At 44.0% G+C, this 14,773-nt stretch overlaps 1 protein-coding gene across 13 annotated transcripts in view; it reads left to right on the top strand.

Annotated features, from left to right (window-relative positions):
* TEP1 (telomerase associated protein 1) overlaps positions 1 to 14,773 on the top strand; it is a 45,557-nt gene that overhangs the window by 9,961 nt on the left and 20,823 nt on the right. For all 13 annotated transcript variants that reach the window (XR_015252550.1, XR_015252551.1, XM_086710264.1 and 10 more), the window contains exons 9-22: positions 43 to 200; positions 3,730 to 3,839; positions 4,514 to 4,604; positions 4,836 to 5,022; positions 8,996 to 9,164; positions 9,749 to 9,907; positions 10,087 to 10,164; positions 10,934 to 11,064; positions 11,378 to 11,437; positions 12,337 to 12,495; positions 13,154 to 13,330; positions 13,560 to 13,680; positions 14,265 to 14,389; positions 14,652 to 14,765. Coding sequence is in view for 11 of the 13 variants with exons in the window: in XM_086710264.1 (XP_086566390.1) it covers positions 43 to 200; positions 3,730 to 3,839; positions 4,514 to 4,604; positions 4,836 to 5,022; positions 8,996 to 9,164; positions 9,749 to 9,907; positions 10,087 to 10,164; positions 10,934 to 11,064; positions 11,378 to 11,437; positions 12,337 to 12,495; positions 13,154 to 13,330; positions 13,560 to 13,680; positions 14,265 to 14,389; positions 14,652 to 14,765 (1,839 nt within the window). In the remaining 2 variants the exon portion in view is untranslated. The remainder of the gene's footprint in view (positions 1 to 42; positions 201 to 3,729; positions 3,840 to 4,513; positions 4,605 to 4,835; positions 5,023 to 8,995; positions 9,165 to 9,748; positions 9,908 to 10,086; positions 10,165 to 10,933; positions 11,065 to 11,377; positions 11,438 to 12,336; positions 12,496 to 13,153; positions 13,331 to 13,559; positions 13,681 to 14,264; positions 14,390 to 14,651; positions 14,766 to 14,773) is intronic.

The raw sequence follows: 14,773 nt of genomic DNA on the forward strand, positions 1-14,773 counted from the left end.
CAGCTGGCCTGGAAATGATAAACTTTTCTTCCTCTGTTGCAGATACCCATCCACCCTACAAAAGTTTTCTCGAAGTCGCCTCCCTGGGCCATGGGATTCTAGCAGAGCTGGGAAGCGGATGAAGCTCCCTCGGCCGGAGACCTGGGAGCGGGAGCTGAGCTTGAGGGGAAACAAAGCTTCTGTCTGGGAGGAACTCATTGGTAGAGTAACTTTGACCCTATATGCCCTTCCTCTCTTCCCCATGCATACCTCTACATTTTGGACCCTGACTTAATTTCCATGGCATGGTACAGTTATTATCTTGCCTGGTGGTTTCATCACTGAAAGTGATCGGATTTATGAGGTTTGCCACTGACCGCACCAAAGTGGACCAGGGGTACCTGCTTTTAGTAGCATTGGCATCATAAGGGAGATCATTCTTCCAGATGTGGCTAGGTGATGCACCAGCCTCTACCGACACATGACAAAAGTGGTACCTTCTCTCTGATTTCACTTGCATCATACTGGGTAAGCCGTCCAAACAAGATAGGACTGGCACACGGCATATTGGAATCTCCACAGAAACCCATATTTAGGACATGGACTATTTAGGTCATTTGCCCATACTGATAAAAAAACATTTTAAATTGTGAGGCCCAAGTTACTTTCAGTCTTCTGTTTGTCTCTTTTAGCCTATTTTTAACTATAGAAGGCTCTTTCTATGCGATTTTGTCTTTTTTTACTTCCTCTTTCATCTTTGAAATTTTCAAGTCAGCTTCTATCTGTTGAAAAATATCTTGCTGTAGATCTTTTGACTGCTTGAGTTTTGGAGACTTCATATTTTGGAGGTACAGAAGCCCCATTTGTTTTTACCTGTTTCTCAGTGAACTGCCAAGTACAGATTATACTCACGGCAGCCCAAATTGCTTAGCTGTTTATCTGTCCCTGCTCTCACTGTGGTGGTGTAGCCATCAGAATCACATGGGAATTGAATACACACATGCATACACACATGCCTGATAGCCTCTTCCCCAACATTTGATACTTTGAGTGGAATAGGATGAAGTCTGTCCTGAAGGATGGCATCCAGGATGTGTAGATGATTCTGGTATGTGTCATCTCCACTTCCTCCCTCTGCCCCTGAAAATTAAAACTGTCATTTATCTAGGCTGAGACTAATGCCCATAGTCTAATCTGGTGGTCTCCAGAGTTTTTTTTTTTTTTCTGTTTGACCAAAATTTATTTTTTTTTTCAATATATGAAATTTATTGTCAAATTGGTTTCCATACAACACCCAGTGCTCATCCCAAAAGGTGCCCTCCTCAATACCCATCCCCCACCCTCCCCTCCCTCCCACCCCCCATCAACCCTCAGTTTGTTCTCAGTTTTTAAGAGTTTCTTATGCTTTGGCTCTCTCCCACTCTAACCTCTTTTTTTTTTTTTTTTTTTTCCTTCCCCTCCCCCATGGGTTTCTGTTAAGTTTCTCAGGATCCACATAAGAGTGAAACCATATGGTATCTGTCTTTCTCTGTATGGCTTATTTCACTTAGCATCACACTCTCCAGTTCTATCCATGTTGCTACACAGGGCCATATTTCATTCTTTCTCTCTCCAGAGTTTTTTGATCTTATATTACACAAAAAGTTTTGGAATATACCAGAATATATGTATATATAATTAAAACAGTCTGATATATGTTCGAATAAATTATGTACTTTAGGAAATCCATAAAATATAATTATGTAAATACAGATCTGAAAGTATAAATAAATAAAATACAAAAAATGTAAATAATTATAAGAATAAGAATAAAATATAAGATTAAATGTAATTACATAGACAGACCCCTCTTTGGAGAACACAGGGCTCATTAATAACTCACTAACAGTTTTTTGGAATGCAATCGGTAAATTTCTCAGTGTAAAGGATAAATGTTCAATTTATTTTCTAGTATCGTAAATATGATATTTGACTTAATTTCTTATCTAAGTGATCTAGAAAGCCTTTCATACACAGCAATAGTTGAGAACACTTTATGAGTTGATGAAGGATGTAATAGTTTACCAGTTGTCACACATAGTTTACATGGTATATATCAACCTAATTGTTCTATACAGTTTGTGAACCAGAATTATGAACTTGAGAACCCCAGGACTTCGAGAAGGCTGAAAGCTTCTCCCTATAATTCAAAGGAGACTTACTTCACCTTAAAAAAAGGCACCACCACTCTCTTGATGAAAGCTGCTGGAAGAGCCTGGGGTGGGAGCAGGGGCTGACAGGTCATGTCTCTAAAGTGGTCTGAATACACCTCTGGGGGTACCCAGGAGAACTATCACACCTCCTCCTTATGTTTACCCTTATCTAAAAGAAAGAATTTTCCCACTATTTACCATATGGATCAAACCCCTATCGTCACTCAGTCCATGTGTTCTATGGTACATGTCCCATATGAGAGTTCAAGTTTATTGAGGAAGAGTAGGGGCTTCACAATGTGCATCCATGAAATCCCCTCACTCTTTTTTGGTTTCTGCATAATGACTTATCAGTATTTATCGTTGAATTGTAAGTGGATTTAGAATTATTATTCAGCCTTAACCAAACTAACCATCTAAAATTGACATAAGCTTTGGGGCATGTGGGTGGCTCGGTCAGTTGAGTATCTGACTTTGGCTCAGGTCATGATCTCCTGTGAATTCAGGCCCCATATGAGGGCTCACTGCTGTCACTGCAGAGCTGGCTTCGGTTCCTCTGTCCCCCTCTTTCTCCATCCCTCCCCTACTTGCACTCTATCTCTCTCAAAAATAAACATCAAAACTAAAATAAAATAGAATATACATAAGCCTTAAAAAGATTATTATTAAGAAACTATGACTTGAAGATGATACTAGTATTACAAAACAAACGGATGATAAGAAAGGGATGGGGCGAAATTCTGCTTCAGTGCAAATCTTTTTCACCTGCATTTAAATGAAAACAATGACTATTTAGTCATATTTCATAAGAAGTTTGCCAGAGAACTTAGAAATAAGCAGGAAGATTATTTGAAATATGAATTTACATTCACTATAATTGAAGGTGAACCTTACCTTAGGTGTATATTGTGCCTAGAAATATTAACTACTGATTGCAGTACATATGTATTTATTAATAAACTTACACTAGGAAATTTCACATTTCACCATCTATACTGTTTAGAAATCATTAACAAATTTATTTTTTTAATGTTTGTTTATTTTTGAGAGAGCGCGTGCATGCGCGTGCGAGTAGGGGAGGGGCAGAGAGAGAGAGGGAGACACAGAGTCTGAAACAGGCTCCAGGATCTGAGCTGTCAGCACAGAGCCCCACTCGGAGTTGAACTCACGAACTGTGAGATCATGACCTGAGCTGAAGATGGATGCTCAACCGACTGAGTCACCCAGGCGCCCTTGGAAATCATTACTCTAGATTAAAGAATATGTTTTGCCAGTTAAGTCCAATCTCAGGGCTGGAGCCAGCAGACAAAGTAATAATAGACGTTGTTTATTCAAACAGACATTCCATAAACAGTATTGTATACATCTTGCTCCACACTTCAGGCCAATCCTGTTTTTATCTTTCCAGACCTCTAAAACATTTTGAGTAGGATAGATCACATGTTATAGTACCTCACTCTCTCCATCCTGAAATTTCTACAGGACTTCTTGCTCTGGTCTGTGAGCTCTCTTACTCGTCCTTTGTTTGCTTTCCTCACCCTGTGCTGACCCTCCACAGAGAATGGGAAGCTACCCTTCATGGCCATGCTTCGGAATCTGTGCAACCTGCTGCGGGTTGGAATCAGTGCCCGCCACCATGAGCTTGTGCTCCAGAAACTCCAGCATGAGGTATGTGTGAGGCTCAGGAGGACTAGTGGGTGTGGAGATGCTGCCACATCTTCCTTGTGGCTGGGGAAGGTCATGGCCACCAAGCTAATTCCACATGAGCTATATACAGGTACATGGGGAGACAGATCTAGGGAGACAACCCCCAGAGATTCAAGTATAAAAACTTTTCCTTTTTATTTTCTGGGATCACTGATTTACCAAGAAGAAGCACTTTTGTGATGTAACTGACTTCAGAGGGCGTCTGATAGAAAAGAAACAAGGCTCCTTCTGTTACTTCTCCATTTTCCTTTACCTCTTCTCATTTTCTCACTTGACAACTTTCTTTTTTCTTTATTCTTCTCCAGCTTTCTGTGTATCTCTTCTGTAATATCCATTTTATACTTCCTCACTTGCCCACAAGTCTAATAGAGTAGTTATCTCAGATTCCTGGCTCCTAAGGCCCCTGATTACCTCCCCACCCCATACTCCCTGATACTTTGCTCATGACCCCTCCTTTGTTTGTTTTTTTGTTTGTTTGTTTTGTTTTGTTTCCACATTTATTTATTTTTAGAGACAGAGCGAGACAGAGCGTGAGCGGGGGCAGGGCGGGGGGAGGGCACACAATCTGAAGCAGGCTCCAGGCTCTGAGCTGTCAGCACAGAGCCCAATGTGATGACCCCTCCTTTGCTTTCCAGAAATCGGTGATCCACAGTCGGCAGTTTCCATTCAGATTCCTTAATGCCCATGATTCCATCAATAACCTTGAGACTCAGCTCAGAAATAAAGGTATTTATTATCTGTCTTCTTCTGAATCCTGTTTGTTTCTCATGTCTGAGAGTAGGTGAAACAGGAGCCTTCGTATGTGTCAGCCTCTTGCCTTCTAGTCTCAGAGTGTAGGGTGGGCAGAGGTCAGACACTTGCCAGTCCAAGGGTCCAGGCTCAGGACCGGTATTGGTGGGAGGGCAAGAGGGGGGACTAGAAGCTGCTTGACTCAGATGCTTACCTGTCTTCACACAGCATTGCCACTTCCTTCCAACACAAAACTGGTACATTCGATAATGATTAGAAATGCGAGAAAGAACAAGAATTGGACCTATCGGAGGTATCCTCGCAACCCAAGTCGTCGGGAACTTCGGACAACAATGATGATACCCGTGATATATGAGCAGCTTAAGCGGGAAAAGCTGAAAATACAAAAGGCCAGGTGTGTGTGTGTGTGTGTGTGTGTGTGTGTGTGTGTGTGTGTGCGCGCGTGCGCACATACACAAATGTGCATATGTGCATGTGCTATCTGGGAGCAAAGGGTGGGCAACAAGAGGCACCCTTACAGGGCTTCGGAGTCATCTGACAACCCCAAATTTATTTCTGTAAGACATACTTGTCCCAGTGGCTCAGACTTGCCTGGTTCCAATTGTCTCTTGCATAGCAAACCTTGTCTTTAACATTGTCCTGTGGTGAGATCATGAAAAAAACCAAAACTGTGGGCCTCCAATTTATTTTATTTTATTTTATTTTTTAAATTTTTTTAAAATGTTTTTAGTTATTTTTGAGACAGAGAGAGACAGAGCATGAGCAGGGGAGGGGCAGAGAGAGAGGGAGACACAGAATCTGAAGCAGGCTCCAGGCTCTGAGCTGTCAGCACAGAGCCCGACGCGGGACTTGAACTCACAGACTGTGAGATCATGACATGAGCTGAAGTCGGATTCTTAACCGACTGAGCCACCCAGGCGCCCCTAGGACTCCAATTTATTTTATTTTTAATGTTTATTTTTTATTTTTGAGTTGGGGGAGGGGCAGAGAAAGAGGGAGAAAGAGAGGAACCCAAGCAGGCTCTATGCTGACAGCAGAGAGCCTGATGTGGGGCTTGAACTCAGGTACTGTGTGATCATGACCTGAGCCAAAGATGGATGCTCAACTGACTGAGCCACCCAGGCACCCCTGGGCCTCCTATTTATTATGTGATTGTTTTATTGGTTTCTGTGGGTTCTGTGAATCTGCGTAACATTTCCCTTCTCTTAGTGTATGCTAGTGTCCTCTGCTTCTGCTCTGGTTCAGTTTCTTTTTCTTCTCCAAGATATCTGTTTGTTCTTTTTGTTTCTCTCTCTTTCTCTGTCTTTATTTTCTGACTCATTTACTTTCTCATTTATATATATATATAGATATATAGTCTTTACATATACATAAAGATAGTTAACATCAAGCAGGCTCAAACTCAGACATAAACCCTGTTCTGTAAGTTTGATGAAGTCCCAGCACTCTGCTTTAGATGCTTCAGTAGTATTTTCATTCATTTTCATTCAAGACAAACTCAGGGCTCATCTAACCTACTAGGAGGTTCCTGGCCACTCAGTGGCCTGATTATCTCCTGAATCAGTGAATCAGTGGCCGAACACAGGGCCATTTAAGAATCAAGCTTGTGGGGCACCTGGGTGGCACAGTCGGTTAAGCGTCCGACTTCAGCCAGGTCACGATCTCGCGGTCCATGAGTTCGAGCCCTGTGTCAGGCTCTGGGCTGATGGCTCAGAGCCTGGAGCCTGTTTCTGATTCTGTGTCTCCCTCTCTCTCTGCCCCTCCCCCGTTCATGCTCTGTCTCTCTCTGTCCCAAAAATAAATAAAAAAACGTTGAAAAAAAAAAAAAAAAAAGAATCACGCTTGTGAGATGCCTGGGTGGCTCAGTTGGTTAAGCATCTGACTTCGGCTCAGGTCATAATCTCGTGGTCCGTGAGTTCGAGCCCCGCATCGGGCTCTGTGCTGACAGCTCAGAGCCTGGAGCCTGATTCAGATTCTGTGTCTCCCTCTCTCTCTGACCCTCCCCCGTTCATGCTCTTTCTCTGTCTCAAAAATAAATAAACGTTTAAAAAAAAGAAAAAAGAATCAAGCTTGGCATCCAGTCCAGACAACGTGCCTTTGCTGGCCAATATAGTGGCCACTAGCCACATGTGGCTAATTGGGCCTGAGATGTGCTGGATTTTGAGGACAGTGTGAAAAAGGACGTAAAATATCTCTTTCGTAACTTTTGTATTAATTATGTGTTAAGGTGAAAATATTTTAACATATTATGTTAAATCAAATGTCATATTAAGTTAATTTCTCCTATTTTTACTTTTTTAATGTGGCTACTAAAAATTTTTAATTACATGTGTAATTTTTATTTCATTTCATTCCATTAATTGTAATTTAATTCTGTTGGATAATACTGGTAGAGACTATTGAATTTTCTAGATTAAAAACATTATTATGAAAAAATTTTAAACACAAATAATGAGAATAGTATAACGGACTCTCATAAAACTATTAGCCATATTCAGTGATTATCTAGATTTTACTATAGTTCTTTTGGTCCCTTCTTTTTTGGGGGAAGATGTTCTTAAGAACAAATGCTGAATAATATGATACATTTTATTTCATCCTTTCATATTTCATGTGTGTCTCTTTAAAAATTTTTTTTCGTTTGTTTATATTTGAGAGAAAGAGAGAGAAAACACAAGTAGGGGAGGGACAGAGAGAGAGGGAGATCATGACCTGAGCCAAAGTCAGACATTTAAGCGACTGAGCCACCCAGGCGCCGCTCATGTGTGTCTTTTAAAGCAGGAATTTTTGAGGCTCCTGGGTGGCTCAGTTGATTGAGTGTACGCTTCTTGATTTTGACTCAGGTCATGATCTCATAGTTTGTGAGTTTGAGCCGCAAGTTGGGCTCTGTGCTGAGAGTGCAGGGCCTGCTTGGGATTCTCTCCTCTCTCCCTCTGCCCCTCCCCTGCTCATGCTAGCTCTCTCTCAAAATTTCTCAAAATTTGTTTATTCTTAAGTAAGTACTTAAGAAAAAGAAATTAAAACAGATATTGTCTTATGTAACTAAAATGTCATTAATATACCTAATAGAACTGAAAATAATTCCTTGGTATTATCATTTATTATCTAGTCCATATTCAAATTTCGCAATTATCTCAAAAGTATGATTTTACAATTTTATTCAAATCAGAATCCAAATAAGGCATACACATTATATTTGATTATTAAATCTCTCATATCTCTTTTAATCTTTTCTTTGTCTTCATAGCATTGACTTGCTGTAGACATTGGGTTCAAGGGCTCTGCAGAATGTCCCACATTCTGGATTTGTCAACTTCCTCATGGTGTCTTCTAACTTGTTTCTGTTTCATGTACTGAGGGCATTAACTCCAAAGGCTTGTACAGATTCAGATTTCACTTTTTTTTTTTCCTTGCAAGAATATTTCATAGGAGATCCTTTGTATGCTATGAGTGAGACCAGCAGACTTTTTTTTTTTTTTAACCTCCTCATAGGATAAAGGATCATGAGGCGCCAAAGATCTGTGGTCCTACTCAGTGTGATGTTAACTAAGATTGACCCATGTGTTTAAATGGTTATAGCCTGATCTCTTCACTGGAAGTTGATAGTTCATCCATTGGTGAACTCTTCCTGAACCAATTGTTTCATTAACAGTTCTAGAATGGGAGTTTTCTCCATTCCCGTATTCATTAGCTGGAATTCTAAAAAGAACTTGCCTTATCAACTAAAGCTGTTTAGTTACCCTGAAGTAAAGATTCTACTAGAAACGTGGGACAAATGTTCTTTTTTTTGTCCCCTTTAATTGCCAGTTTTCGGGGGCGCCTGGTTGGCTCAGTTGGTTGAGTGTCATGATCTCGCGGTTTGTGGGTTTGAGCCCCACGTCGGGCTCTGTGCTGACAGCTCAGAGCCTGGAGCCTGCTTCGGATTCTGTGTCTCCTCCTCTCTATGCCCCTCCCATGCTCATGCTTTGTCTCTCAATGATAAATAAATGTTAAGAAAAAAAAATAATTAAAAAAATAATTTCCAGTTTTTGGAATAAGGAGTTAATATTCTTTAAAATACAATTTAAAAGTAAGTTAAATCTTGCCTTATGAAGTAAGTATGGATTGATATGGGAAGTGTGGCAAACGATTTCAGAGAGTGGATCAGGAGATGACTTCTCCTCTCCAGCCATGAGACTGGGTTAGAAGAGTCCTATAGGATGGCGGCAAGGGAACATCTGTCCCAGTCTTCTCTACTGGCAATGGAGGCAGGCTGCGGAAGTGGTGTGAACACTTCATTCTGGGGTGGCAAGTTCTCATCTTCCCGTCTGTCTCGAAATGGCAAATAGAGAAGCCCCTGAGCCCTTCTGTGTCTTTTCTGCCTGCAGACAGTGGAAATATGATGGTGAGATGCTGGTTCGGTATCGTCAGGCCCTAGAGACAGCTGTGAACCTCTCCGTGAAACACAACGTGCCCCCGCTGCCGGGCCGCACCATCTTGGTCTATCTGACAGATGGCGGTGCAGACCAGTTCTGTCCCAAGCGCAACCCAGAAGGGGTAAAAAAAAATTAAAAGGTGGGGGGTTGGTAGGATGCTGGGGATCCCGAGAACTATCCTGTTCCCAGACGTGGTTCTCCCAAGGAAGCACTCAGAACTGAAATAAATGGCAAACATTTGCTTCTTGGTATCAGACCTTGGTTCCTAAGGACAGTTCCTAGAATGTGGTCTCTAGCCTGTTCATGGATTACAATACTTCTATTTCACATTTGGCTGGTGCTTAATTCTCTAAATTTCTGTCACCGAAGTATGTTTCGTTTTTACATCCTATGTCCCAGTGTTGAATTTGGGCAGGACTGCTGGCTCTTCTCCACCCTGGCCAGCTCTTCCTGAAAGCTGCTGAAGCTGTCCCTTCCTAACTGGAGATTTTGTCCTTTTCCCCCAACTAATGGAGGTGTTTGGCCTTCAGGGCTGGATGGGCAAGGGTGGGTTTCAAAATAGGGGAGCCAGGGCGCTTGGCCAGCTCAGTCAGTAGAGCATGTGACTTTCGATCTCAGGGTGGTGAGTTCAAGCCCCATGTTGCGCATGGAGCCTACTTAAAAAAATAGGAGATCCTTATTTCACCCTGATGTTTGTCCAATCAGCCCCACCTAAACTATGTGCTGCTGCTGATTGGGATGGTAATTGCACGGGCGGAGCAGGTGGATCTCTTACTGTGCGGAGGAGGCACTGTGAAGACTATCACAGTTAAGGCAGAAGAAGGTATCCTGAAGACGGCCGGCATACTCCAGGCTCAAGTCCAGGTCAGACACCTGCCCCCACCATGCAAAAATGCATGAATGGTCACAGCCCTGGACACAGGCTGGAAAATCAGGAAAGGCTTGGATATATACAGTGCTGAAGATTCCCAAGCAGTATTTGGTGTTTGTTGCTTACCGATTGTCTCCCATGCAAATAAGGAACATGAGACTCTTTCCTTCAGGAGCCAGATGGACAGGATGAATGGTCCCTGCACACTTTTGGGAAGTACCTGTTGTCTCTGGCTGCCCAAAGGGTCCCTGTGAGTAGTCCCCAGTTTTTGAGAAACCCTCCCCGCCCTCACCCTTCCCTCCACAACTGATGTGTGTAATTTCTCAAAGGTCATCTTTCAAATGAGGGGCAGTACCCACACCCACTTCCTGCTGGCTGCAGCCCTCTGCCGTGTGGTGTGCTGGTAATTGTTTAACAACCAGTGCTCTGGAAAAAAATGAATCTTGGTTAATAGCATTTGCTAATTTCTAAGGTGTAAATTTCTACAATCATGGCTGATTTCAAGCTGCCAGCATGATATCAGTGAACAGAGGTGAGAAGAGATGCTCAGTAGCACACCATTATATGGTATTTATACAACGTAGATCGAGTATGTAAATAAGATCTAGATAATGGTAAAATGTAGTAAAATTACTAGGAAATGATGAGTTTCAAGTATTTATTACCTTTGTTTCTAATATAATTTACTTAATTACAAGTTTATACTCTTCAATGTTTAGCAGTGGCAGTATTTAACAACTGGATCACAAAATTCCTAAAAATGTAACAGTTAGCTCTTGTGAGCCTGAGTGAGCCAGCTACAGCACACCACTGCCCCTCCCCCACTTTCTCGCCCCTCCATGTCAGGGTGTAGTGGCTCCCCCATCCTAAGGGCTCTCATGAGAGGCAATTTCCATTCCCTTCAGAGCTCTCCTAATCCCCTCAGCCCCAGAGATCTCTTCTCTTGATGTCCTAAGCTTATTAGCATCTCTTCTGTCCCTGTGCTCCCTGTTCTCAGCTCCTCCCTTTTCATCTTACAGGTGGACAGGGTCATCCTCTTCGGCAATGATATGTATGAGAAACTGATAAATGAGGCCAAACAGCGTTTCTGGCAGCATGTGAATTCCAAGTGCCTCTTTGTTTGTGTTCCCCTAAGTAGGATATGTGACATGTAAGGACGCTCAAACTCCTTGTCCAGTGCCAAAATATAGGTTTCCATATTTCCTCTCTGCCCCCACTGAAGCGTGGGGCATTCCCACTCACCAGGTGCCTTCCATCTCTGCCTCCTACCTTGATTGCACTTCAAATACTAGAACCTTCTCTGAAGTCTTTAGCCTAGCTCCATACCCCTTTGTAGGGGTCCATCCCAGCCCCAACCTAGCACATGACCCTAATTAAACATGCAGAGGTGGGGTGTCCATCCTAGAGCGCAGGGACTCTGTGTTCCTGGCACTGTTTTTGATGGTTGCTTCTTCCTTTGCCAGATTATCAGATTCAAATCCCAATGACGTGACACTCTCAGGCTGTAATGACGGGATCCTGAAGTGAGTACAGAATGGACGCACAAGGGGTTGGGGGCTTTGTTAGCACATCTTTCTGAGATTGCCTGTGGCTTCTACTCCACTTACTTCTGTTTTTAAGCAAGATAGAAGTTTATTCCTCTTTTGCCGCTGTCCAGATGTAGCAGCAGCAGAATGTTACAGGGACCCAGACACCTTCTATCTTATTGTTCCACCATCCTCAAATACTCTGCTTTCATCTCACGGTTCAAGACTGCTGCTCCAGCCCCAGTCATCATTTTTGCATTACACCTAGTAGGAAAGAGGAGAAGGGGACAGGGAAGGTTGCACTGTTCTCTTTTAAGGGAACAACGCAAGAGTTGCTCATATCATTTCTATTCTTTGCCGCCTCTGTTCCATTCTTGATCCAGAGTAAATCTCATGCTAAATTTATTTATAGATGCCAAATTTACAGAAATCTTTTAACTCTGTCTGCATGCTTAGCCTTCTCATTTACTTGTTTTCTCTCTCCTACCTTTTCCTTTGTATGCCTCCATCGCCCCCCAGCTGCTAGTAGGAAGCCTCAGGCCCATTCCTCCTCCAGAGAGCTTTCACAGCTGATACAAAGCTGATCAAGCTCTGAATGGGATGGCCTTAGTCTTTAATCTTTAATCTTAACCTTTGCCAGCCTAACTACCCCTGGCCCAACAGAAAGCCCATGATGACCATGCTAGAGCTGGGTGTCTTCTCTGTTCCTTCATCCCTGTAGTTCTGCACCCCTGTTTATTTTAAGTCTACATTCACTGCTTGTGGTTGTCTTCTTAAGGGGCTCCAGTTAACTGGGTGACCTACCTCTCTATATCTTTGTCCCCTGCCCCCTTGGAAGACCTGCCTGATTCTGACTCTGGTATTCACTCTTACTTATTTTGTTATATTTATGTCAGGTTCATTGCAGAGCGTGGAGTCTCCTGTCTTCTAGAGCACGTGGGCCAAATGGACAAAATATTCAAGATTCCACCACCCCCAGGAAAGACTGGGGACCTGTCTCTCCGGCCACTGGAAGAGGTCACTCTAAGCCCCTTGGCTCTGATTTCCCAGCATGGGTTAGTCTATGTTTCTATGCCTTTGTGAATCGGGAGACACTGTGGTCAAAACCTGCAGAAATTCTGGTGGCTGCAGTTCTGGCTGTGGAGATGCTGTTTGTTCTACTCACTAAGTAGAACTCATCTCTTTCCCAGGTAGGGATTTCCCTGACGGAGGAAGTTGTCAGATAGTGAGCATACTACTTTCTCTACCTGGGCAGGGGGTCAGATGTGAGGCGAGCAGCATGCACCGTGGACATACAGCCAGGGCTCAGGCAGAGGGCTTAGGAGAATAGGCTCTGGCTTTCTCATCACAGCTTTGCCAAGTAGTAGCTTGAATCTTGGGCTAGTTGTTTTTAATTTCTTAAAAACTTTAGTTTTTTATTAGTAAAATGGAAATAATGATGGTGCTTACCTCACAGCATGGGCAAATAGTAAGTGCATAATAATTAGCTGACAAAGAGGGATATGTGAGAAATGGCAAGTAGGGTTTAAGTTCCAGGGCTCTGCAGGAGAGGCTATAAGCAGGTTATTCTCTGGAGGCCTGCTGGACCTCCCCCTGGTATCTGTCATACCTTACTTGTACTGGCTTGTGCTGAAGGATGTGCTCAGCCGCATCTGTGGAATTGGGTTGTGGGGCTGATTGCTAGAGTGAGCCCAAGCCTCTGCTTACCCCCAGATGGCGCAGCATCAGGCTTTTCATTTCCTCCACTTTCCGGGACATGCACGGGGAGCGGGACCTGCTGCTGAGGTCTGTGCTGCCAGCATTGCAGGCCCGAGCAGCCCCTCACCACATCAGCCTTCATGCCATTGACCTGCGCTGGGGCGTTACTGAGGAGGAGACCCGGAGGAACAGGTGAGGGGGCCACAGAGAAGAGCTGGGACAGAGATGAGGGGCTTGAGTGGTAGAACTGAGGTGGGTAGGGTTGAGGCTACAAGGGAGGTTGAGGGCCTAGGGCAGGGGCTGCTATTTGGATGCTAACAAGAGCAGTCTGCCTTTACTTGGCTCAGTTTTGAGCCAGGGCCCTATCTTCCTATTTATACCTGTATTCTCTGATCCGATGCCTCCATAACCATGTCTGCAGACAACTGGAAGTGTGCCTTGGGGAGGTGGAGAACTCGCAGCTGTTTGTGGGGATTCTGGGCTCCCGCTATGGCTACGTTCCCCCCAACTACAACCTCCCTGACCATCCTCACTTCCGCTGGGTAAGGCAGGTTGGGGGTTGGAGTGGGGTCTGGGGAGGAAACAAAGGTTGGGGCAAGTGTGGAGAGAAGCCACAGTGTGTCAGGAACCTTGGGACTAGATCTGAGACTTGAAGGTGAAACCCAGGCAGAAGGTTCTACAAGCGGCCAAGTCATAGATGAGGGAATTCCTTTGACAAGTACCTCCCAGTTGGCCAAGGGATGTGAGAGGTAAGAGGGTAGGTCTGTTTAGGGTTTGCTGTCAGATGGATCTGGGTTCTGATCTCCCTTCTATCATTTATAGATTGTGTGACTTTGTGGGAAACAGCTTATCCTAACCTAGCCTCAACTTCCCCATGTATTAAAGAGGAACAGTGGAGTCTATACTGTAGGGTTACTATGAGGATTAGAAATCTATTTTTAAAAATGCTCAACATGTGACAGGCATTCAGTACATGTTAGCTACTAGCTGTGTTTTGTTGGCTTGTGTCTGGAGGGAGGGAGGAATATTGCTGAGATGCAGGAACCCTAGGGTCTTGGCAGGTCTCAAGGGAGGGGTCAGTGTGACCTGGGACTGAACCAGCCTGTTCTCTGCCCTCTCCCTGCAGGCCCAGCAGTACCCTCCAGGTCGCTCTGTGACAGAGATGGAGGTGATGCAGTTCCTGAATCGGGGCCTTCGCCAGCAGCCCTCTGCACAAGCTCTCATCTACTTCCGGGATTCTGGCTTCCTCAGGTACCTGCTGTTGCCTCTGGACCTCGCAGACTCAGGGGCCAGATCTTCTCTCTCCATAGCATTCAGAGTACAGAAGGGGGAGCTAGAAGAGAGTACAAGGCTCAGAAAGCTTGCCTTGCAGCACCAAATAAGCCTTGCCACTGAAGCCAGGTGATCTCTGCTTGCGGAGTTTTAGGGAACCACAGCCAGGTCTGATGGTTGGGGCTGAAGAGAGGCTGGGGTCTGAGTGTAGCCTCACTTTTGGGGTATCTTTGGTGGTCAGCTCTGTCCCAGATGCATGGAAATCTGACTTTACTTCTGAGTCTGAAGAGGCCGCACATCGAATCTCAGAACTGAAGAGCTACCTGAGCAGACAGCAAGGGATTACCTGTCGTAGGTGAGCTG

Source organism: Puma concolor, chromosome B3 (assembly GCF_028749965.1).
Source record: "Puma concolor isolate L17-30 chromosome B3, mPumCon1.1.hap2, whole genome shotgun sequence".
Classification (NCBI taxonomy): domain Eukaryota; kingdom Metazoa; phylum Chordata; class Mammalia; order Carnivora; family Felidae; genus Puma; species Puma concolor.